We start from the raw sequence: 25,136 nt of genomic DNA, 5'->3' as shown, positions 1-25,136 counted from the left end.
GGCTGAGGGCTGCGGTCTGTTGGGTATCTAGGAAGGCTTAGGGTTAGGGTTGTGCTACTTGGTTGGGTGACTGGATGTTTCCCAGCTTTAGCTTCAGCTGCAACAGGCTGCTTTTCATGTTGCTAAAGTCCTGACAGGTGAAAGAGCAGGTACCAGCGCTCATCAATGTGTCTGATGTCCCCGTGGACCTCACTGGAACAGAACAGTTTTAGACAAGCTTGTCCTCTCAGAGCATCTGACAGCATGCAGACATCAAAGAGCTCTCAGATAAACGTCTCCAAAGAACTCATCAGCATCTCACAGTTGTGCACGGGAATGCAAGAGCGCCTGTCTGGCGCCAGAATGTAGCCGCCGCCACAGCGACACAGGAAGCTGCCCACGGTGTTCACACACTCGTGCTGGCACATGCTGGTGCCTGGTTGCTCACACTCGTTGATGTCTGCAGGTGTGAGAGGAGAAGAGTGTGAGGTGTCCTCTCATCACAGGGAACCTTGATGCCACAGGGACTCAACAGGTGCACTGACCCAGGCAGTATGGAGATTTATGACTGCGGTGCCTCGCTTGGTCGAAGCGATAGCCAAGGAAACACGTGCACACAACTTGTCCAAAGTTATCGGTGCACTGCTGCTCGCAGGGAGAAGCTGCACAAACATCTACAGCTGCAAGGAAGAAGCAGAGGAATGTTGGTGCTACTGTCAGGAAAAGAGGGTTAGGGTTAGAGGGTTAGGGTTAGGGTTAGAGGGTTAGGGTTAGGGTTAGGGTTAGAGGGTTAGGGTTAGGGTTAGAGGGTTAGGGTTAGAGGGTTAGGGTTAGGGTTAGAGGGTTAGGGTTAGAGGGTTAGGGTTAGAGGGTTAGGGTTAGGGGGTTAGGGTTAGGGTTAGAGGGTTAGGGTTAGGGTTAGGGTTAGGGTTAGAGGGTTAGGGTTAGGGTTAGAGGGTTAGGGTTAGAGGGTTAGGGTTAGGGTTAGAGGGTTAGGGTTAGGGGGTTAGGTTAGAGGGTTAGGGTTAGAGGGTTAGGGTTAGGGTTAGAGGGTTAGGGTTAGAGGGTTAGGGTTAGAGGGTTAGGGTTAGAGGGTTAGGGTTAGGGTTAGGGTTAGGGTTAGAGGTAGGGTTAGAGGGTTAGGGTTAGGGTTAGGGGTTAGGGTTAGAGGGTTAGGGTTAGGGGGTTAGGGTTAGAGGGTTAGGGTTAGAGGGTTAGGGTTAGGGTTAGAGGGTTAGGGTTAGAGGGTTAGGGTTAGAGGGTTAGGGTTAGAGGGTTAGAGGGTTAGGGTTAGGGTTAGAGGGTTAGGGTTAGAGGGTTAGGGTTAGAGGGTTAGGGTTAGGGTTAGGGGGTTAGGGTTAGGGTTAGAGGGTTAGGGGGTTAGGGTTAGGGGGTTAGGGTTAGGGTTAGAGGGTTAGGGTTAGAGGGTTAGGGTTAGGGTTAGAGGGTTAGGGTTAGGGTTAGGGGGTTAGGGTTAGGGTTAGGGTTAGAGGGTTAGGGTTAGGGTTAGAGGGTTAGGGTTAGAGGGTTAGGGTTAGGGTTAGAGGGTTAGGGTTAGGGTTAGGGGGTTAGGGTTAGGGTTAGAGGGTTAGGGTTAGAGGGTTAGGGTTAGGGGGTTAGGGTTAGGGTTAGGGTTAGAGGGTGAGGGTTAGAGGGTTAGGGTTAGAGGGTGAGGGTTAGAGGGTTAGGGTTAGAGGGTGAGGGTTAGAGGGTTAGGGTTAGAGGGTTAGGGTTAGAGGGTTAGAGGGTTAGGGGGTTAGGGTTAGGGTTAGAGGGTTAGGGTTAGAGGGTTAGAGGGTTAGGGTTAGAGGGTGAGGGTTAGAGGGTTAGAGGGTTAGGGTTAGAGGGTTAGGGTTAGAGGGTTAGAGGGTTAGGGTTAGGGTTAGGGTTAGAGGGTTAGGGTTAGAGGGTTAGGGGTTAGGGGGTTAGGGTTAGGGTTAGAGGGTTAGGGTTAGAGGGTTAGGGTTAGGGTTAGAGGGTTAGGGTTAGGGTTAGAGGGTTAGAGGGTTAGAGGGTTAGAGGGTTAGGGTTAGAGGGTTAGGGTTGGAGGGTGAGGGTTAGAGGGTTAGGGTTAGAGGGTTAGGGTAAGAGGGTTAGGTGAAAAGAGGCGAGCAGCTTCCCTGGAACCTTTCTATCTAACCCTAACCCTAACCCTAACCCTCTAACCTTAACCCTAACCCTAACCCTAACCCTGACCCTAGCCCTCTAACCCTAAACCTCTAACCCTAACCCCTAACCCTGACCCTAACCCTAACCCTAGCAACTAACATTTTAATGAGGCTTTGCTTGATGAAGGCCACACTAAACAGAATACATCGATACATTTCAAGCTTTGCATTGTGGGGTTGAAATAATTCTTGGAAATGATTTTGGGCTAATTATGGGGTTAGGGTTAGGGTTAGGGTTTCCGATGCTTGTCATTCAACATTCCTGGAGTACAAATATCTCTCAGTTCGAAAACATAGATACTGTTACGTGTTAAGACTGGAGATGATTTTAATCCTATATTTCACATCAACACTATGGTATTGATCTCTGTTCTGCCAATACTGATAATATTTAGCCTCTCTCTCTCCCTCTCTCTCTCTGTATCTTTATTTATTTATTTCTCTCTCTCTCTCTCTGTCTCTCTACCTGTACTTCCCCATCTCTCTATATCTGTATCTCCATCCATCATCCATCCATCTATCCATCCATCTATCCATCCATCCATCATCCATCCATCATCCACCCATCCATCCATCATCCATCCATCCATCCATCCATCTTCTATCCATCCATCCATCCATCCATCCATCCATCCCTCCATCCATCATCCATCTATCCATCCATCATCCATCTATCGTCCATCCATCCATCCATCATCCATCTATCGTCCATCCATCATCCACCCATCCATCCATCTTCTATCCATCCATCCATCATCCATCCATCATCCATCCCTCCATCCATCATCCATCTTCTATCCATCCATCCCTCCATCCATCATCCATCATCCACCCATCCATCCATCTTCTATCCATCCATCCATCATCCACCATCCATCCATCATCCATCCCTCCATCCATCATCCACCCATCCATCCATCATCCACCCATCTTCTATCCATCCATCCATCATCCATCCATCATCCACCCATCTTCTATCCATCCATCCATCATCCATCCATCATCCATCCATCCATCATCCATCTTCTATCCATCCATCCATCCATCCATCCATCCATCCCTCCATCCATCATCCATCCAACGGTGTGTCTCTATCTCTTATCTACCGGGCTCTCTGACAGCGTGGATGCGTTACCTACCTTCAGATATGCATTGGCCCATCACAAACCTGAAACCATCACAGCATTTCCTCCTGGAAAACAAAGGAGAGCTGTTGAAAGAGGCTCTTAGCTCAGCAGAGTGAGCAAGTTGTAAAGGTCTGAAGGAACAAAAGCCAGGCAGCTCTCACATACGCTACATGTGCCAGAACACTTTCTGAAGATAGTTTAGCAGACTTTCAGGAGCACAGGAGCATGAATGTGCCAAGGAAGAAAGAACCAAGATATTCAAATCCAGGAAACAAACTCTATAACCTGCGTGGAGGCAATATGTCATACAGAGACCAGCAGGCTGAATCAGGCAGACACAAACAGGCAGGGAGCAGGCAGAAAGCTGAGCAATCACAGGTACCAACAGTCAAAGCTGGGAGTCAAACAAGAAAAGAAACACAAAGACAAGGGTTAGGGTTAGGTTAGGGTTAGAAAGGGTTAGGGTTAGGTTAGGGTTAGGGTTAGGGTTAGGTTAGGGTTAGGGTTAGAAAGACTCACAAAGGGTTAGGGTTAGGTTAGGGTTAGGGTTAGAAAGACTCACAAAGGGTTAGGGTTAGGGTTAGAAAGACTCACAAAGGGTTAGGGTTAGGGTTAGAAAGACTCACAAAGGGTTAGGGTTAGGGTTAGAAAGACTCACAAAGGGTTAGGGTTAGGTTAGGGTTAGGGTTAGGGTTAGAAAGACTCACAAAGGGTTAGGGTTAGGTTAGGGTTAGAAAGGGTTAGGGTTAGGGTTAGAAAGACTCACAAAGGGTTAGGGTTAGGTTAGGGTTAGAAAGACTCACAAAGACAGTCTGGGACCAAAGGGTTAGGGTTACGGGTTAGGGTTAGGGTTAGAAAGACTCACAAAGGGTTAGGGTTAGGGTTAGAAAGACTCACAAAGGGTTAGGGTTAGGTTAGGGTTAGAAAGGGTTAGGGTTAGGGTTAGAAAGACTCACAAAGGGTTAGGGTTAGGTTAGGGTTAGAAAGACTCACAAAGACAATCTGGGACCAAAGGGTTAGGGTTAGGGGTTAGGGTTAGAAAGACTCACAAAGGGTTAGGGTTCGAAAGACTCACAAAGGGTTAGGGTTAGGTTAGGGTTAGGGTTAGAAAGACTCACAAAGACAGTCTGGGACCAAAGGGTTAGGGTTACGGGTTACGGGTTAGGGTTAGGGGTTAAAGGGTCAGGGTTCGGGTTAGGGTTAGGTTAGGGTTAAGGTTAGAAAGACTCACAAAGACAATCTGGGACCAAAGGGTTAGGGTTAGGGTTAGGGGTTAGGGGGCACTCTCCAGCACTCCCTCTAAGGACTCCAAGAAGGGTGGATACGCTGAACTGCTGTTTGGACCATAGGCACAAACAACAGTCAGGATCCGTCCCCCCACCCGAAGGCGAAGGGAGGCTACCCTCTCATCCACCGGGGTAAACTCCAATACACAGGCACTGAGCTGGGGAGCAACCAGAATTGCCACCCCTGCTCGTCGCCTCTCACCATCGGCAACTCCAGAGTGGTAGAGAGTCCAACCCCTCTCAAGAAGACTGGTTCCAGAGCCCTTGCCGTGCGTCGAGGTGAGGCCAACTATATCTAGTCGGAACTTCTCAACCTCGCGCACCAACTCAGGCTCCTTTCCCACCAGAGAGGTGACATTCCATGTCCCTAGAGCCAGTTTGTGCAGCCGGGAATCAGACCGCCAAGGTCCCTGCCTCTGGCTGCTACCCAAAACACAATGCACCCGACCCCCTTGGCCCCTCCTGCAGGTGGTGAGCCCACGGGAAGGGGTCCCCATGTTGCCTCTTCGGGCTGCGCCCGGCCGGACTCCATGGGCAGAGGTCCGGCCACCCCTAACGCTCCCTCGTCCTCCTGGGTGACTTCAATGCTCACGTTGGCAATGACAGTGTGACCTGGAGAGGGGTGATTGGGAAGAACGGCCCCCCTGATCTGAACCCGAGTGGTGTTTTGTTATTGGACTTCTGTGCTCGTCTCAGATTGTCCATAACGAACACCTTGTTCAGACATAAAGGGTTAGGGTTAGGGTTAGGGTTAGGGTTAACCCTAACCCTAACCCTAACCCTGCCCTTTGTCACCGATTCTGTTCATAATTTTTATGGACAGAATTTCTAGGTGCAGTCATGGTGTTGAGGGGATCCGGTTTGGTGACCTCAGGATCGCGTCTCTGCTTTTTGCGGATGATGTGGTCCTGTTGGCTTCATCGGCCCGTGACCTCCAACTATCACTGGATCGGTTCGCCGCCGCATGTGAAGCGGCTGGGATGAGAATCAGCACCTCCAAATCCGAGGCCATGGTTCTCGACCGGAAAAAGGTGGAGTGCCTTCTCCGGGTAAAGGAGGAGATCCTGCCCCAAGTGGAGGAGTTTAAGTACCTCGGGGTCTTGTTCACGAGTGAGGGAAGAATGGAGCGGGAGATCGACAGATGGATCGGTGTGGCGTCCACAGTAATGCGGACTCTGCACCGGTCCGTAGTGGTGAAGAGAGAGCTGAGCCGAAAAGCGAAGCTCTCGATTTACCAGTCGATCTTCGTTCCTACCCTCACCTATGGTCATGAGCTTTGGGTAATGACCGAAAGAACAAGATCACGGGTACAAGCGGCTGAAATGAGCTTCCTCCGTAGGGTGGCTGGGCTCTCCCTTAGAGATAGGGTGAGAAGCTCTGCCATCCGGGAGGAGCTCGGAGTAGAGTCGCTGCTCCTCCGCGTTGAGAGGAGCCAGATGGGGTGGCTTGGGCATCTAGTCAGGATGCCCCCTGGACGCCTCCCTGGTGAGGTGTTCAGGGCATGTCCCTCCGGTAGGAGGCCCCCGGGGAGACCCAGGACACGTTGGAGAGACTATGTCTCTCCAACGTGTCCTGGGAACGCCTGGGGATCCCTCCGGATGAGCTGGAGGAGGTAGCTGGGGAGAGGGAAGTCTGGGCTTCTCTCCTTAGGCTGCTACCCCCGCGACCCGACCCCGGATAAGCGGTAGAGAATGGATGGATGGATGGATGGTTAGGGTTAGGGTCAGGGTTAGGGGTTAGAGGGTCAGGGTTAGGGTTAGAAAGACTCACAAAAACAATCTGGGACCAAAGGGAAGCTGGACGAGCCTTAAAAAGTCACGGGAAGGGAAGAGGACACAGGAGAAAATGATGAACTTTTTAGGTAAAAGGAAGGACTCACAGCCAGGAAACAGAACTTCCACAATAAAACAGGAAATACACAATAAAACACCAAAATAAAATACAGCCATGACAAAGAGTGCCCCTAATTAAGCAACCAATCAATTGTCTGTGCAGGTTCTCAGTCATCCAGGTTAGGAGAATTCTGGTAGTTGAATCACAGATTCAGTCAAACAATCAATTCTAATGTGTGTAGCAAAGCGGCTGCAGCTCCCAGGCCAGTATCACAACCTTCCCTGAGAGAGTTCTTCACTTCTCTGGACCCTTTTTCCTTTTATGTAAGAAAGATTTTTGTCACACACACACACACACACACACACACACACACACACAAATCTTAATTTAAGATTTCCAGTCTTTCTTTAAAAAAGCAGTAAAGTTTTCCAGGACAGGAAGTTTATAGTAAGTGAGACACTGTGTCCTTCTGTGTCCTGTGTCCTATATGATGCACATACAGAAAAAGTTGCTGTTTCTTTTTAATCTGAGATTTGTCTGCTTTGATTCTGGATTTCATGGTGTCAGGGTCACCCCAGGCCAACACGACAGACATTAACAAGCTCCAGGATTCAACTCAAGGTCTAAAAGTAAACTGGACAGATAAGGACCAGATGCTGAGAAGTTTCTCTGGGGTGGTTGTGATGATGCAGCTGTGAGCTCACTATCTGAACAGGTCAAGAAGAAAGTAAGTTGAAAACTCTGATCGTCAACAGTGAGACACTAACCCTAACCCTAACGCTAACCCCTAACCCTAACTCTCACCCTAACGCTAACCCCTAACCCTAACCCCTAACCCTAACTCTCACCCTAACGCTAACCCCTAACGCTAACCCCTAACCCTAACTCTCACCCTAACGCTAACCCCTAAGCCTAACCCTAACCCCTAACGCTAACCCCTAACCCTAACTCTCACCCTAACGCTAACCCCTAACCCCTAACGCTAACCCCTAACCCTTAACCCCTAACCCTAACGCTAACCCCTAAGCCTAACCCCTAACGCTAACCCCTAACCCTAACCCTAACGCTAACCCCTAACCCTAACTCTCACCCTAACGCTAACCCCTAACCCTAACCCCTAACCCTAACTCTCACCCTAACGCTAACCCCTAACGCTAACCCCTAACCCTAACTCTCACCCTAACGCTAACCCCTAAGCCTAACCCTAACCCCTAACGCTAACCCCTAACCCTAACTCTCACCCTAACGCTAACCCCTAACCCCTAACGCTAACCCCTAACCCTTAACCCCTAACCCTAACGCTAACCCCTAAGCCTAACCCCTAACGCTAACCCCTAACGCTAACCCCTAACGCTAACCCTAACGCTAACCCCTAACCCTATGAAGGGTACAATAATAACAAACGGTCAACACAAGTAACAGTTAAAGGTAGAGCACGCTAATATTTATAAGACGAGTTTTACTGGCAAAAACACACAATAGCGAAAGTGTTTGCATTTATTTTGTATAATGCATTAAAATGCTATATTTTAGGGTAAAACATCTCCATACTGCCCACCAGATATGCAGCCCCCGCTGGGAGGTTCATGGGTGTCTGACAAACCAGACGAGGGGGTGTTGTTGTTTTGAGAAGCAAAAGTATGTTGGTTCAGTATGTTGAAACCAGAGCGGTCATCATGACTCCAACTGTACACCACAGTTCTAGTCTGTGGAATCGGACTTAAGAACATTTCCCTTCTTCACTATTGGAAGTTGGAGCTGCCTCATTTAAGCAACGTGGGAGTTTAAACACAAGGTGTCAAGAGCCTTGTTCAGCTTGATTCAGAAGCTGCTTGAAGAGGGAAATCGGAACTCTAAATGAATTAGCAGGAATAGAAACTTATATCAGTCATCTGGAGGCAGGTCAGGGATAAGAGTTAATGTTATACGGCACAAACAACTGATTGGAATGGACAGAACAGGGGAGACGGTGTTGTTGGGGTTGTGTCTGGTTTTTTCCTCCAGGGGGCGTGGAGGAGCTCGATTGGTGGCAGCTGGTGCTGCAGGCAGGCGCACCTGTGGGCAATTAACATCTGGTCGCCTACTTAGGGAGGGAGCGCCTGCCCACCAGGGCCAGAGTGTTGTGTGAGCTTTGTGGATTGGTGGTGGGAGTGTTGCGGCTTTGTTGGTGTGGCTTTGCTTGGTCCGTCTTCCCTACATTCGAGGTCTTCATGCTGTTTGCTGGACTTGTGTGGTGCAGAACCTGTCTCCTGAGTTCTGTGCAGTCCAGGGGGACTGCTTCTGGTTGAGGACTCACCGGTGCACCTGGAATCCCTAACGCTAACCCAGACGCTGACTCCGAGCTCCCTGCAGTCCTGGAGGACTGAGAATTGACTGAGAGTCAAGTAAGATGAGACAGCAGTACAAAAAACGAATCCAAAAAATTCCCAAATAATGCGGAAAAGACACAGGAAGTCCTTTAAGAGCCTAATACTTGATATACCATAATTTACAACAGCTGGGCAAATATATTGATGTGGACCAGGTGGAGTGATGAAACAAGGTGTGTAGTGATCAGAAGAGGGAGTCAAAAAAACAAGGAAGGTCTGAAGGAAGGAGCAAAGTAAACACACACAAAAAAGGTAGATTCCTAACAACATCACACTGTAGCAGCACCCCATAAAAGGAAGAGGTGCCAAAGCATGGAATATCAAGTTGTTTATCATGTTCATTAGCCCCATCATTGGAAACCAGAGGTCCAATGATGGGCTCCTGTGCTTGACAACCGGCGACATGATGCTTCATGGATTCTTATGGTCAAAACATACCTCACACAGGCTAGATGGGTTCTAACAGCCTTGACAAGATGACAACCTGGGCTAGGATGATTTTCAAGCCAAGAAAATCAAGGATCAACATTATAGGATAGACAACACCACAACAATCTGCTCTCTAAGGTGGGGCCGTACCATGTATCAAGGACAATGCCATCATATGTCTGGCATGATGAGGCACTGAAGGACAAACAACATCCACATTACTGAGAAACAAGCAAGATGGGTGAAGAACACTGAGAAATCTGGACTTCCAGGAAAGGTAAAGACATGGCTATACCTGCATGGTCTGCTTCCTAGACCGCTGTCAAATCAAATCAATCTTTATTTATATAGCGTCTTTTACAATCAAAATTGTTTCAAGGCGCTTTCCAGAATCCCAGGGACTAACCCCAGACAAGCAACAGTGGCAAGGAAAAACTCCCCTTTAACAGGAAGAAACCTTGAGCAGGACCAGGCTCATGTAGGGGGACCCTCCTGCTGATGGGGGGGTGGGTAGAGAGAGAGAGGAGAGGAGAGGAGGACCCCATGGGGTGACAGAGGCCTGTCAGGTGATCATGTTTCTGGACCCCGGCAGCCTCGGCCTCTAGCAGCATAGCTAAGATGTGACCTAACGATTAGACGACCCCCTAAGTATGATAATTTGTCTGTCTATGATAGTAACTGGAACTGCAGAATTAGTAACAATAAGCTTTTTCAAAGAGGAAGGTTTTAAGTCTGATCTTAAAAGTAGCGATGGAGTCAGCCTCCCATCCTGGACAGGGAGCTGGTTCCATAGCAGGGGGGCCTGGACAGGGAGCTGGTTCCATAGCAGGGGGGCCTGGTAGCTAAATGCTCGGCCCCCCATTCTACCCCTAGAAACTCTGGGAACCACAAGTAGACCAGCATTCTGAGAGCGGAGCGGTCTATTGGGCTGGTAAGGTGTCACTAGCTCCTCCAGGTAGGATGGAGCTAGGCCTCTGAGGACCTTGTAGGTCAAAAGAAGGGTTTTAAAAATTATTCTAAATTTAATGGGCAGCCAATGAAGCGACGCCATTACAGGAGTCATGTGACCTCTGTAGTCAATACCTGTCAGAACTCTGGCTGCAGCATTTTGGATCAGCTGGAGGCTTCTTAAAGAGTTGTTTGGACACCCTGATAATAAAGAATTACAATAGTCCAGCCTGGAAGGAACAAATGCTGGACTAACTTTTCAGCATCATGGTGGGTCAGTAGCTTCCTGATCTTTGAGATGTTCCTCAGGTGGAAAAAAGGCACTAGAGGCACTAGGCACTAACCCTAATTTAATGTGTGAGTTGAAGGAGAGATTTTGATCAAAAGTTACTCCTAGATTCCTCACAGAGAGACTAGATGTTAATGAGATACCATCTAGGGTGATCATGTGATCTAATCTATCCCTGAGAGGTTCAGGACCAAACACCATGACCTCAGTTTTTCCTGGGTTAAGGAGGAGGAAATTTGAAGACATCCAGGACTTTATGTCTTTAAGACAGGTCTGAAGCTTCACTAACTTCTCTGTCTCCTCGGGTTTCATGGATAAATAAAGCTGAGCATCATCAGCATAACAATGAACATTTATCCCATGCTGCCGAATAATGGTCCGTAAGGGAAGCATGTACAAGGTGAAGAGGATTGGTCCGAGTACAGAACCTTGAGGAACTCCATGGCTAACCCTACTGTATGAGGAGGGAACACCATGGACATGAGCAAACTGGTATCTATCAGATAAGTATGATCTAAACCAGTCTAGTGCTGTCCCTTTTAATCCCAATCACATGTTCCAGTCTCTGTAACAGGATGCTGTGATCAACTGGATCAAAAGCAGCACTGAGGTCCAGCAGAACCAGCATAGAGACCAGTCCATGATCGGAAGCTATGAGAAGATCATTAGTGACTTTAAGAAGTGCTGTTTCTGTGCTGTGGTGAGCTCTAAAGCCTGACTGAAACATCTCAAACAGGCTGTTTCTCTGCAGGTGCTCCAGTAACTGAGTCACCACCACCTTCTCTAGAACTTTAGAGATAAAAGGAAGGTTGGATATCGGCCTGTAATTTGCTAAGACATCAGGATCCAGTGATGGTTTTTTTTTTAAGCAACGGCTTAATCACTGCCACCTTGTAGGACCGGGGTACATAACCTGACACTAAAGAACTATTGATCTGGTCCAGGATAGAACTGCCTATCAATGGTAGAACATCCTTCAACAGGTGTGTTGGGATGGGATCTAAAGGACACGTGGTGGACTGGGATTTCTGAATTAGCGATGACGCCTCAGAGAAAGACCAACAAGGACTACAGAAGGTGGCTTGGACTCTATCCAAGTTTCACATCAGTCAGGCTGCATCAGATCTGGACACCTACAGCGACCCCTGTCATCCCTTATAGATAAGGGTCTACTAGGGGAAAAATCCCAATACCTATTCAACCTGTTAAACCATTTTTCTTGATGCCGGGTTGCTTCCTTACTCTGCCTAACGGCCCGCAATTTCTTTGGCCAAAATTCTTTTACTTCTTCTGCAGCAAGTGATTGAAACACCCTTCAACACTCTAAAATGTTCAGCTCTTCCATCACTCCACATGTTCACACAGAAACCCCAACAGTCCCGGCTAATTTATCTGTTTCTTCTAACTCTTGTCTCTTCCTCTTTGGATCTATGGTTGCGTCCTGTTTGGGCCTCTTGCCAGATCCCCACTGTTAATAAAGGTTCGTTTTCTCCCGCTTATCCGGATCTGGGTCGCGGGGGCAGCAGCTTCAGGAGGGATGCCCAGACAGCCCTCTCCCCGGCCACTTCCATCAGCTCTTCCGGGGGGAAGAGCTGTTAATAAAGTGCTATTCTAAATTTATCATATCTGTTAAAATAAAGCTGAAATAAATAACATAACATAAATCGGAGCACCCTGCCTGTCCAGGTACAGGCTGGCAGGTGAGGTCTTGGGGTTTGACAGGAAGTGAAAGAAAGAAGGCTGTGCAAAGGTTAGGGGAAGCAGCAGAGAGAACCTCCTCATGGAGCAGGAAGGAACCACAAGGTGGTGGTAGTAGCAGTAGCAGTATTTGTGATGGGAGCCCCGGGAAGTTGTTCAGTGCCGCAGTTGTAGGGTCGACGAGGGGGTAGAGAAACCGCGCGCTGCCTGCTGAACACCTCGTCATGGCCATGGTATTTGACAGGTACTGTGGAGAGATCTGGGACCTCAGGTAATGGCTCTGAGCTGCTCGAAGCGGAGGAGAGAGCTGAGTTTGAATGACAGGTAACACTCCAGCTACTGAGCCTCCCGGCCAACCAATCAAAGTGGGGGTTGTGGCGGGCTAGCCATGGGGCGCCCAGGACTCCCAGGGAGGAAGTTGACTGAAAAAATTGCATAGTCCTCCCGTTGATTACGTGAGGTGATGAGGGTCAGGGGTGCTGTACGGTGGGTTACCTTAGCCAGGACCTTAGTATATAAACCCAGGATGAACTTTGGCTTGGATAGGTCCTCAATGGCCATGTCCACGTTGATGAAACTGTCCTCAGCACCAGAGTCAATTAAGAACAAGAGAGATGAAGTCGTGAAGCCAGAGGAGTGGACCAGGGAATGTGAGGTGAGAGGACATAGAACAGGAAGCGGCTCTGCTCGCCAGCACTCCTGCATATGCTGCTAGCTTAGTCTTTTGGCTGGAACATGCACCCAGCAATGACATGGCTTGGTTGCCCACAATCCAAGCGGAGCCTCTCAGACAACCTCCTCTGTCTCTCAGGGCCCGGCCAAGCTGCATGGGCTCCTCTACTGCAGCTGACAGACATGGGGTCGGCATCGGTGCAACGATTAAAGGTTCAAGTGGACTAACTGTGGGACAACTTGAGACTGCTGGAGAAGGCACGTTGTGAGAGAAATGCGGTATCATCTCGAGCCGCTAATTCGTCCTTCAGCTCCTCCCTCAGCCCCTTACAGCAGACTTCCCGAGTGCGGCGTCGTTCCAACCACTGCGTGGGCAGCTTGTGGAACTGGATGGAATAATCTGCAACCAATGCACCCCCCTGCATTAAGGAGAGGAGCTTCGCTGCCGCCTCTCCACCCTGGAGCAGGTGATAAAGCATACTTCTAAGCTCATCCTTAAAAGGGTCAAAATGCACAGAAACCAGTGGCTGATTCTCAATTATAGCAGTGGCACAGCCCTCCCTGATCAGAAATGACAATACATGCAATCTCAGCCCAGTCAGTAGGTTGATTTAATGGCTGAAGATCAAAAACCAAGGAGCATTGCAACAAGCAGTTCCAGACAGTTAAAAGGAGCTTTATTGATAACTTGTGGACAACAGAACTAAAGTAATCACGGAACTCCGTGGAAGGCAGATGACGCCACACAGCCACAGGAGGATGTAGGTCCAAATAACCACATAGGCAAAACTCTTAGTTGGGGACAAAAGGTTGTCGGGTTTACCAGGGTGGAGGTGAAGAAGGAATGTCCAAGGCAGTCAGGGTCAAACCAGAAAATCCGAATGCAGATAACGCTGGAGAGTCGGGCATGAAGCAATAGCAACAGGCTGAAAATGAGCAACAGGTGAAGATGGTAAAACAAATCCGGTGGGTGTGGAGGAAGGGTGTGGTAGAGCGAGTGGAGTTCTCCACCTCAGCATGAGAGCAGGCCGTGGCAGCTCAGGAAATGGGACGCGTGGCTCACGTGGAGCGCCGGAAAAAGGAGGTGCTGAGTGCAAAGGAGCGGACGCTCTGGAGGACGCTGAAGCGGCGGGAGACTGTGCTGGGAGGGGGCTGGATGCTCCTGTCCAAGGAGACTCCCAACACCAGACTCTGGACTCTGGAGGGAGCTCCATCCGTCAGACAGAAGCTTGTCGAGCTGCCCATAAGGGCACCCTGCCGAACAGCGGCATCGTCGGCCAGGTCCAAAATGATCTGATCAGAATATTACACACGCTTCAGACTGGACCCCCAAGCAGACAATGGACAGCTGACGGTGGTTAAACGAGGCAGATCAGCGTGCACCGCCTGGAGACAAGATGAGGGGGGTGAGGTGCACATCGTTCCTCCCAATGAGGGGCGCGTGGAGACCTCGAGGGGATGTGAGAACACGGAGAAAGTTACTGGAAGGTCCAGTTCACCAGAAGACACGATAGAACCACGTTCAGCACTGAGCAGATTAACGCTCAGACGCTGGTGGACTGGAGGCAGCGGCTCTTGAGGACCGTCCAATGCAAACAGGCGTGATGTCACCAGCAAAAGGTCCATGAAGGAATCCACCAATAGAGGCAGAAAGACAGGAAAACGCAAACAAAACACACAAATGCTCGCCTATCGGCTCCAGATCTGAAAAGTCCCAGGGTTTTGACAGACGATTCCGGAAGGTTCGTCGATCAGCTTTGCTTTCAAGTGCTTTATCCAGATGTTTTTGTAGATGAGGCGCTCGGTGTCACGTCAGTTATTGAGACTGTCGTTCTGACCGGACCTCAAAGTGTCTCCATTTGGACCGGAGAGTGGGACAACAACTGCTCGTAGTAGTAGTGTCACAGACAGAAGGAAAGCGTGATGAAAGCTGACCTTTCCAGAACATTTATATTACATTGCTTTACTTAAGTGCATGAAAAGCCTTTATTTGAGAGCAATATTCAAACATTTTATGTTCTAAATGTACTGCTTTGCTCTGTACACATCCCTTGGAAAGAGCTCAAGTCAGTTGTGGTACATAGGGATGACATCACTATTCATATTTTATAGCCATCCTTGATGGGTCATGTGTGCATCTACAAGGTGAATAAAACATAATCATTTCATCCTCTCTGATCCCTTTAAACACCTGCCTGACCCTTCACCCCTCGGTCCATCTCTCCTGACCCAGCAGCTTCCAGCCCATCAGGGGTCCCAGACAAGCCCACGGTCCCCAGAGGCCACTGCAGCTAACCCTGCACTAAGTCAGCACTGCAGATGTAAAGTAAACCCCGAACAGGTCCAGAGGCCAACCTGCACCTGGAACCTTTCACACATGCGATGGTGTTCTTTAGGAAAGGGGTTTCTTTCCAGGGGGTTGTGCTCTGACTCCACTGCTATGGGTTCCCTTCTAGCTATACTATGATTTATTGGTGCATGTGTGTGTAGTAGTTCTCCATTCTTAAAGACAGGATATTCATTACAGAATCCCAAAGAAACTCGACCTCCCAGAGCCGAAACCATAGACAGTGCAGGGGTCCTGGGAGCAGGACTGCACATGTTTCTGGAGGTGAAGGACATTCTGGACTATTGATGTCTGTTGAAATAACACTGATCTAAATCAGAATGTGAAGACAAGGATCATGACTAGGAAACGAGAGATGATGATGAGAATGCTTAAAATATGTCAGTGAAGGTTGTCAGCTTTGGGTTTCTCTCTGCAGAGAAACACAGGAAGCGGAGCTCAGTAGAGGTCAGGGGCCTCCCGACATGGTCTGCCCAGAAACAGGCCTATTTCTGTGGCTGCTATATATCTGTGCTGCCTCTTGATGTGACAGAGGCCCAGGACCATGTTCAGGGCCTGCACGTCTACTGGGATCATGATGGTTGGTTTTCTGTCTGTTAAGTTTAAGGGTTTGTATTTAAAGGGCAGCCAAAGTTTTTGCTTTTATTTCTCCAATGCCCTGTATTTATCAATTCCATAAATTCTTCTCTGCAAATGAAAGTTCAACGTTGACCTCAGCTTCCCCCTGACTGTTGAGCACTGGGACGTTCACTTCATATAGTGCACAACTGTATACGTCCCTTATAAAACTCTTGCAAGTTTACATATGTGAAGGTGTTATGAGGGTAATCCTGAGCGCACCCCCCCCCCCCTCTGTTAGTGTCCTGGCAGCTCACTTCCTGGAGCATCAAGGGAAACATCCGAGCTCCAGAAGGTCTTCCACAGCAGAAGTGCCCCTACCCTCTGTCCTAACCCCTACCCTCAGTCCCAACCCTAACCCTCTGTCCCAACCCCTACGCTCTCTATCTCTATCTATCTATCGAGAGAAAAAACATGTCATTTGATTAAATAACTTGTTAAAGGTTGTGTGCACATTGTTCACATTTCTGTGATTCCCTAACGATGATGAGTAACTCATATGTATGCACGAATATATGGGAGGCAGATTTCTCCAACCCCTCCTCCGGAGCTTCTCACCTGCTGCTCGTCAGCTCATCAGGAGCAGCAGCTTGTTGCTTAAACTCTGAATGGTAATTGGATATGGCTCCTGTGCTCGTTCTTCTTGAGAGACGCTAGTTGTTTGGACTTCTGTGGCTTCTGCCTTAACAGGTTTCTCTTTAGCAGCTAGTCTCTCTTTAGCGGCTAGTCTCTCCTTAGCGGCTAGTCTCTCTGTGAGGAATCTTGGAGTATCTATTGGCCAAGCTCTGTCCTTTAACTCTCTCATTTAAACAGTGTCTTTTCACTTTAGAAACATTACTGAGAGACCATCCATCCATCCATCCATTCTCTACCGCTTATCCGGGGTCGGGTCGCGGGGGCAGCAGCCTAAGGAGAGAAGCCCAGACTTCCCTCTCCCCAGCTACCTCCTCCAGCTCATCCGGAGGGATCCCCAGGCGTTCCCAGGCCAGTCGAGAGACATAGTCTCTCCAACGTGTCCTGGGTCTCCCCGGGGGTCTCCTACTGGAGGGACATGCCCTGAACACCTCACCAGGGAGGCGTCCAGGGGGCCTCAACAATGGAGGCACGGAACACGGTCCACTCGGACTCAATGTCCCCCGCCTCCCCCGGGACATGGTCAAAGCTCTCCCGGAGGCGTGAGTTGAAGCTCCTTCTGACAGGGGACTCTGCCAGGCGTTCCCAGCAGACCCTCACAACACGTTTGGGCCTGCCAGGTCTGTCCGGCATCCTTCCCCACCATCGGGGCCAACTCACCACCAGATGGTGATCAGTTGACAGCTCCGCCCCCCTCTTCACCCGAGTGTCCAGAACATGCGGCCGCAAATCCGATGACACAACCACAAAGTCGATCATCGATCTGCGGCCTAAGGCGTCCTGGTGCCAAGTGCACATGTGGACGCCTTTATGTCTGAACAAGGTGTTCGTTATGGACAATCTGAGACGAGCACAGAAGTCCAATAACAAAACACCGCTCGGGTTCAGATCAGGGGGGCCGTTCTTCCCAATCACACCTCTCCAGGTCACACTGTCATTGCCAACGTGAGCATTGAAGTCACCCAGGAGGACGAGGGAGCCCCCAGAAGGGGCACTCTCCAGCACTCCCTCTAAGGACTCCAAAAAGGGTGGATACGCTGAACTGCTGTTTGGACCATAGGCACAAACAACAGTCAGGATCCATCCCCCCACCCGAAGGCGAAGGGAGGCTACCCTCTCATCCACCGGGGTAAACTCCAATACACAGGCACTGAGCTGGGGAGCAACCAGAATTGCCACCCCTGCTCGTCGCCTCTCGCCATCGGCAACTCCAGAGTGGTAGAGAGTCCAACCCCTCTCAAGAAGACTGGTTCCAGAGCCCTTGCCGTGCGTCGAGGTGAGGCCGACTATGTCTAGTCGGAACTTCTCAACCTCGCGCACCAACTCAGGCTCCTTTCCCACCAGAGAGGTGACATTCCATGTCCCTAGAGCCAGTTTATGCAGCCGGGGATCAGACCGCCAAGGTCCCTGCCTCCGGCTGCTACCCAAAACACAATGCACCCGACCCCCTTGGCCCCTCCTGCAGGTGGTGAGCCCACGGGAAGGGGGCCCCATGTTGCCTCTTCGGGCTGCGCCCGGCCGGACTCCATGGGCAGAGGTCCAGCCACCAGGCGCTCGCCAACGTGCCCCACCCCCAGGCCTGGCTCCAGGAGGGGGCCCCGGTGACCCGCATCCGGGCAAGGGAAACTTGGTACCAATGTTGTTATTCATCATCAGGGGGTCTGGGCTACGCGTCGTCTGATCCCTCACCTAGGACCTGTTTGCCATGGGTGGCCCTACCAGGGGCATATAGCCCCAGACAACGGAGCTCCTGGGATCATTGGGACACGCAAACCCCTCCACCACGATAAGGTGGCAGCCCAGGGAGGAGATTACTGAGAGACATTATATGAAACAAAGGCTAATAAATAAAATGTGAGCCAAAGCTAACAGCTAATCTGAAGACAATTATTAGTTTAAACATATTTACAATGACACATTTTCCAGATTGTCTGACAGAAACAAGTTTTCTTGAACAACTCAAGGAGACCAGATGTCATCACACACAGTGAAGCTGCAGGAAACATGGGAATATTTACCGGACCCAACAGATGTACTGTTATGGATTTCTACATGATGGGAAAACCCATGAGGCTCTTTAATAATATGTGTGTGTGTGTGTGTGTGTGAACTTAAATCACAAGTCTGAATGGACTGAATATATGCAGTTGCAACTTGTGGGGTAAAATGGCCAAATTCAGCATCCTAGCAACAATAGATTATTGAAATGTGTATTTTGTCTGGTTCAGTGTTTACATCTGAGAGAAGCCTCACGACCAAGTTACAACTAAATGAGACGAGAGCATAAAGAGAAACTTATTTTCATGGTCACAGTTTTTGACAGATCAAAAGCATTTCCCTTTGCTATAATACTTTAAACCTCTCTTCTATCCTTATCTAACCTCTTTTCTTATCTTTTGTCCTTAGTACTCCAGTGATTTATTTTATTGATGACATTAAAGCGTTAACCTTGAGCAGATTTGGTGAAAAGATTGCTGCTGTGTGCACAGTCAGGCTTAATCAGAAAAATATGGACGGTTATGACTGCTGTTTTTGGGAAGTTTGACTCTGGTGTGCAGCTTGATGAAGACAATTATTCCTCCATTAAACACAGGAAGTCCAACCGAGAAGCCTCGTAAAAGTTTCTCTGCATGCACACAAAGGAAAAGTGCCTTTCACCGAAGGAATAAAGTAATAGATTAAAGGCTTTAGCGTCAGTTCCATGTGAGACAAAATGAACATGTTATAGTTCCCAAAGGTGGAGGTTTATTGATTAGACAGAGAACACCAAGGGGTTCTACCATCGAAAGTGATCGTTTGAACAGGATTTCCCACTGAAACTCTGTAGCAGATCATGAATGCTTTAGCTTCAAAGCAGGAGTCAGTTACCCGTCAGTTACCCGCTACTGACAGCCAAACGGTTAAATGTTTAGTTTCAGCCTAAAGCAGGAACCAGTGCTGAATCCACTGAGACAAAGTGCCTCATTTTGACCTCAAGCTAGTAAATGTCCCATCAGACATCTGCATCCGAAGGATGCTAAACGATACTCCCCGCGCTCCACTATTGCCTGCAAGTCAAAGTGTCATTTATAGGCATGAGCACACGCGCACGTGTTCCCGGTTGTGTTCGAAAATAAACTCCAATCCTCGACTTCTACCTACTGGGTCTCTTCACTGGCTTCGTCACCTCTTTGCAGTGTTAATTGTCCCAGTTTTTTGAAGAGTGACAATGTAAAAACAACAAGTGTCTTTAGCAGCAGTGGTTGTTACGCCTGCAAACACTGGCTCGGTATTTCACAGGTTGTTTTCAGTAGCTTTTTCTCGCTCCAGTCAGGTAGCAATAATTGCTGTTTCCACCTGCTGTTGTGCAAATGAAGACACCTGGCCTCTCCTTTCTAGCTTATTCTTTGTTGTTTTAGCATCTTACTGGAGCCCGAACCCTAACCCTGTCCAGGAAGGATTATTGTTTCCATCCAGTGTTGAAAGCATTAAGGGGGGTACCAGGAGACAGGCCAGTAGGTCAGAAGAGGTGGTCAGGTTGTAGAAGGACAACCCAGAGATCAAATAAGAATTCAAATGAATTAGTATCTATCCATGTATTGGCTGATACAATTATAGTTGTCTGAAGGCACTCTACAGAAATCCAGAGTGTGACCCTCAATAAGCAACAGTGGTAAGGAAAACTCAACAGGAAGAAACCTCGAGTAGGACCAGACATGTATGGGAGGAGCCTTCAGCTGATGGACAGCTGGCTAAAGAAAGAGGGGAGACAGAGATATAACAGGGTGAAAGCTCCTGACCGTCGGTGAGGGCAGGAACAAAGATCGACTGGTAAATGGAGAGCTCCGCCTTTTGGCTCAGCTCTCTCTTCACCACTACGGACCGTCGTCAGCAAAACACTCAGCTATTAGCTTAAATTTATACACACTTTCTCATTGATAAAACACGGACAGAACAGATTTACTGGTGATCAAAGCAAAAGTTTGCTGGTGCTAAACTGGTAAAACAAATGGTAGAAGTTTAGTTTGATTGCTTTATTTCTTTTATCAAGGTTGGCATCAGTTCTGCTAATCTTAGTAGCCTTTTATGTTTGGCGCCCATTTAATAATCATTAGAGTTGAGTAATCCCCCCCCACATCAAAACACTGAGCATGTAGAAACAGTGTTTGTTTGATTGACCTGACCTGGACCCCAGCTCCAATCTGGTTTGTGTTGCTCAAGTGCAAAGGCAGGGGCCAGAAGGGCAGCGGTAGAGGGGAGATGGAGTCCAGGCCACCAGCCAGAGCTCATTAACGGTCACCTTGGATGTTTGTGGGTGAAACCCAGGAAGAGTGGCTGGTTCAGAAAATAGTCTGGGATGGTTTTCCTCCTTCAAGATGATTCCACAGGCAGAAGAATTAGATCCTGCTGGGCTTTGACTGTTTCTGGAGTTGAACTAAAATGGAACCATGTCGCCCATTTGGTGCAGAAACAGCCTCCTGGGACAGGACTCTGTAGTTTCTGATTCCATAAAAAAGACTGAAAACGTTGTTTCTGTGCTGCTGATGACCAGTTAACTACTCAAGAGTAAAGGTAACCAGAGAACTCCTGGTGTGTAGTGGATGTGGTGTAATGAGTGATCTGATCACCACAGAATGGAAAAGGCAGCAGCAAACGAGGAGAACGGTGGTCTGATGTTCGCCTGGCTTTGGAGCATGAAGAAGACTGACTACATAGTTACATTTAACTGGCTTTACCAAATTAAAACATTTAAAACAAGTCAACAATAATGGCCGAGCTAAAACTAGATCAGGAGAATATCGTGTATGATACTTTCTCACTTATGGATTATGGAATTCCACCACTTCTACCGAACAAAGGGAAGTTTAAACATCCAGTTGAGGGTTGAGAATATCATCTTAGAATAAAGAGATCCTCCCGACTGTTGAGATGTGACCTTGGGCAGTGAGAACGCCACCTCTTCAACTCCTCCACACAGCTTCTGCTTCCAAGCAGTTCAGGAATGAACCACAATGGAAACATGCTGGAGAAACTGATGAATATCATTTAGATGATCTTTACAAATATTTCTAAATGCAGCAGTTATGTGATCTTTTTGTATAAAGAAGAGTCCAAACTTTTGCTTAAGGACTTTAAAAAAAGGATCCACACTATGTAGCACATGGTGCTGGTTAAAAGATGGATCACAAACCTCAAGCACACTCTAATGAGCCAAGACAGGAAGTGGCTGTGGAATAATGGCCGCCTGAAATAAACCTCACATCATTCAAACTTTGATCTGTTGAATGACCACTGAAGAGCTCTGATGGTCAATAAAGCCTCAGAGGTGACCCACTGCTGCTCCACCACTCAACTCTGACATGTTCCTGGAGGCCATGAGAAGGAACACTGATTGCAAGCAGGGTTTTCTTTGTAATCCTTTTTTGAATGACTTGGTTGGAAAGCTCTGAGCCCGTTATTTGGTGTCGAGCAATGACAGAAGATCCTTATTGAACAGCTGATTCCACTCAAAGACAAGTGAGGAAATGTTCTGAGCAGCCTTCACCGGAGCAACGATGGACCAGAGAATGTGCAGACGTCAGCCTTTAGCAGGGTCAGGCTGTCCATGTCATGGTTCTGGCAGGACTCATGTGAGGTTGTTGAAACACCGGCAGGAGTTGGAGTTAGGGTTGGGTTAGGGTTAGGGTAGGGTAGGTTAGGGTTAGGGTAGGTTAGGGTAGGGTAGGTTAGGGTTAGGGTAGGGTTAGAGTTAGGGTAGGGTTAGAGTTGGGGTTAGGGTTAGGGTAGGGTTAGGGTTAGGGTAGGGTTAGAGTTAGGGTAGGTTAGGGTTAGAGTTAGGGTTAGAGTTAGGGTTAGAGTTAGGGTTAGAGTTAGGGTTGGGTTAGAGTAAGGGTAGGTTAGGGTTAGAGTTAGGGTTAGAGTTAGGGTTAGGGTTGGGTTAGAGTTAGGTACGAGAAGAAAAGGTTTTCTGTCATGACTGACTCACTTCATTGAGAGCAGAAGGAGAAAGACGAGCTCAAGACCAACCAAAGGCTGGGTTCCAGTCAGGAAATTAGCAGTGATTCATTTGAGACGATTTAACACCAAATGACCAGTAAACACACAACTGGCCCGTAACCATAGCAACGCCTCAGGGAGCGATGGAACACAGCAGCATATAAAAGTATGGAAACAATCAAAACAAGCCAGAGACCTCATCATCATTACTTTAATCTCATCTGTGTTTTTTCAGCAGAGCTGGATTTAGTGTGAAATATTCAACCAAGTGACAGCCAATAAAACCACGGTGGACTTCTCAGCGGGGTTTATTCTCCAGCTTAGGGTTAGGGTTCTCCAGCTAACCCTAACCCAGCTAACCCTAACGGCAGAGCTGAACTTTAACCCCAACACTCAGCAAAGAGAGCACAGAGTAGATTTGGCCTGTGACCCACAATCACTCCTCACCAGCAAATATCCACCCTTTCAAATCTGCTTTAGACTAGAGGAGCGCCTCGGGACTAGAGGAGCGCCTCGGGACTAGAGGAGCGCCTCGGGACTAGAGGAGCGCCTCGGGACTAGAGGAGCGCCTCGGGACTAGAGGAGCGCCTCGGGACTAGAGGAGCGCCTCAAGACTCAGACGTCAGGACTAGAGGAGCGCCTCGGGACGTCAGGACTAGAGGAGCGCCTCGGGACTAGAGGAGCGCCTCAAGACTAGAGGAGCACCTCAAGACTAGAGGAGCACCTCAAGACTCAGACGTCAGGACTAGAGGAGCCTGCCTTTGATGATGAACAGATCACAGTCTGGGGTCTCTGCAGACCCAGAACCTTCATTAAAGGATCCTCTTACCTTCACCAAGCAAATCCACATCTGACTTCACAAAAATCTGATCTGCATGTCAAAATGAGGGATTTGCATCTGTTTCCTCCCTTTGTGTGATGTCACCTGAGCTGCTGCCCTGTGATCATATAATGTATAATATCTATAATAAGGAATTCATCTGTTTCCTGCCACCATTGTTTCATTCAACATCAAAGGATAACTTTGTCAGCAGGCCAACGCCACGCAGGCCAACGCCACGAGGACGAGTTCCTGTTCTGCTTTCATGTCCTACAGCCCGTCGGGACCAGCACAGTTCAAATCTGGATCCATAAAATGGAGTTTTTAGAAGACAAACTATGGCTGATTCAGCTCGGAATCATCTCATTGTTGGGGGTATGGCCTCCAAAAGTGCTGCTGTGGGAGAGACCTGACAGGATGTTTTTGGTGCTTGCAGAGCTGCAGCTTCTGCAAACATAGAACGTTTCCGTCCTCCCCACATGCATCAGCAGCCTGTCAGAGGGTCCAAACAGTCACTCATGTGCCAGAGGCTCACCTCAAACATGTGCTGTTCCTCCCTCCAGCGCTCACACAGGGATACTCCACAGTCAGGACCTTATTCTCTGGACACTCTGAGCTGGGAAAACACACGCAACCAGTTATCAGCAGCTATGTGGTCAAAGAACCAGCGATCGAGAGCTTTAGAATGGTTCATGTCCTCAGTGTCATTAGCTGATCCATGATCAGAGCCTTTGCAGGCTTCAGAACAAGAAGCAGCTAAATGCTGGACGCACACGTTCACCAATGTGGTGTCAAGGAGGTTAGCTAGAGCTAGCGCTGAGTGCTAACCACTTCACCAGTAAATGTGTCATTTGACAGCAGATAGTAACCCTAGCATGTGGTGGGAAGCAGAACTACAGCCCGGACAGTGTGCCCATCACACACACACACACGCACACACGCGCACACACACACACACACACACTATGGAGAGAGCACGTGACTTTTTATATGGCTGATATGAGTTCAAACGTCCCCGTGGGGGCTTCCCCGTCTCCACGTGCTCACATCTTCACCCCTCACCCCTTTTTAATTGAAGCCGGCGGGGGCCGCGCTCCTATGAGCCTCACACAGCCAAGAGTTCTAACGCAGTTAGAACCCGAGGACAACTACGGGAAATCATCGCTGAGTGTCACGATAAGCCAAGTAAACTCTAAAATAACTTCCTGCAGAAGTTTGTATTCGCTCTTAAACATAGAATCTGACAACATTGTAATTTAGAAAATGCAAACTATCTCTTCATTATTAGAAGAATCATTCAATAGAGTCGAGGCTTACTTTGAGATGCCCGTCGGCCTGGTCGAGCTGACACCAGGTAGCCAGAGGAAAACTGCCCAGATGGTTCCAAATGGTAACAGACGGACTCCAGAAAGGTGGCCCATGTCCAGACTGCGCTCCGGAACAGACGACAGCCGAGTCCGCTCGGTCTCACGTCTGCACAACTCAGGGGCTTCTCGACCTTCAGACCATTACAGCACCAGTACTGAAGAATGAACGAAGGAATCCAAGTTCTTGGGGAATTATCCGACACCTATGACGCGCGCGCACCGAGGCTGGAGTTGCGTTTGACGCTCGGACGCAGCACAGACGCAGCACGGACCCTCGGAGAGCCAGAGAGGAGTTTCCAGCCCAGCGTGCTCCCACTAATCCCTGTGGATTTACATTCCAGCCTTAAAGAAGATAAAGGAAGGCGGTGCATTATCCTAAAAATCCATTTGAAATCTTAGTCCATCCTAGAAATACTGAAATGATTCCCAGATGGACATAAAGACATTGGGCCAGATTCACGAAGCGTTCTTACGAACAAATTTGTTCTTAAGTCCCATTTACGAACAGTTGACGAAGATTGTGGCATTCACCAATTTCTTCTTATCCTGGATTTATTCGTAGGTAAGAACAAATCCT

General features: G+C 48.7%; 1 protein-coding gene across 2 annotated transcripts in view; it reads right to left on the bottom strand.

Moving 5' to 3' along the window:
* The window catches only part of LOC115252111 (collagen and calcium-binding EGF domain-containing protein 1-like), a 28,897-nt gene extending 4,062 nt beyond the window's left edge, over positions 1–24,835 (bottom strand). Inside the window, exons 1-6 of one of the 2 annotated variants that reach the window (XM_029846496.1) lie at positions 24,510–24,835; positions 23,728–23,808; positions 3,287–3,339; positions 525–659; positions 302–439; positions 59–192 (exon numbers count right to left, since the gene is read on the bottom strand). In XM_029846496.1, the coding sequence (XP_029702356.1) occupies positions 59–192; positions 302–439; positions 525–659; positions 3,287–3,339; positions 23,728–23,808; positions 24,510–24,613 (645 nt within the window). In that variant the 5' untranslated portion in view covers positions 24,614–24,835. The remainder of the gene's footprint in view (positions 1–58; positions 193–301; positions 440–524; positions 660–3,286; positions 3,340–23,727; positions 23,809–24,509) is intronic. The other variant, XM_029846497.1, reaches the window with a different exon arrangement.
* Between the last annotated feature and the right edge of the window lie 301 nt (positions 24,836–25,136).

Source organism: Takifugu rubripes, chromosome 13 (genome assembly GCF_901000725.2).
Source record: "Takifugu rubripes chromosome 13, fTakRub1.2, whole genome shotgun sequence".
In the NCBI taxonomy this organism is placed as follows: Eukaryota; Metazoa; Chordata; class Actinopteri; order Tetraodontiformes; family Tetraodontidae; genus Takifugu; species Takifugu rubripes.
The sequence above is the reverse complement of the archived record's forward strand: the minus strand, read 5'-3'. Positions and strand labels throughout refer to the sequence as shown.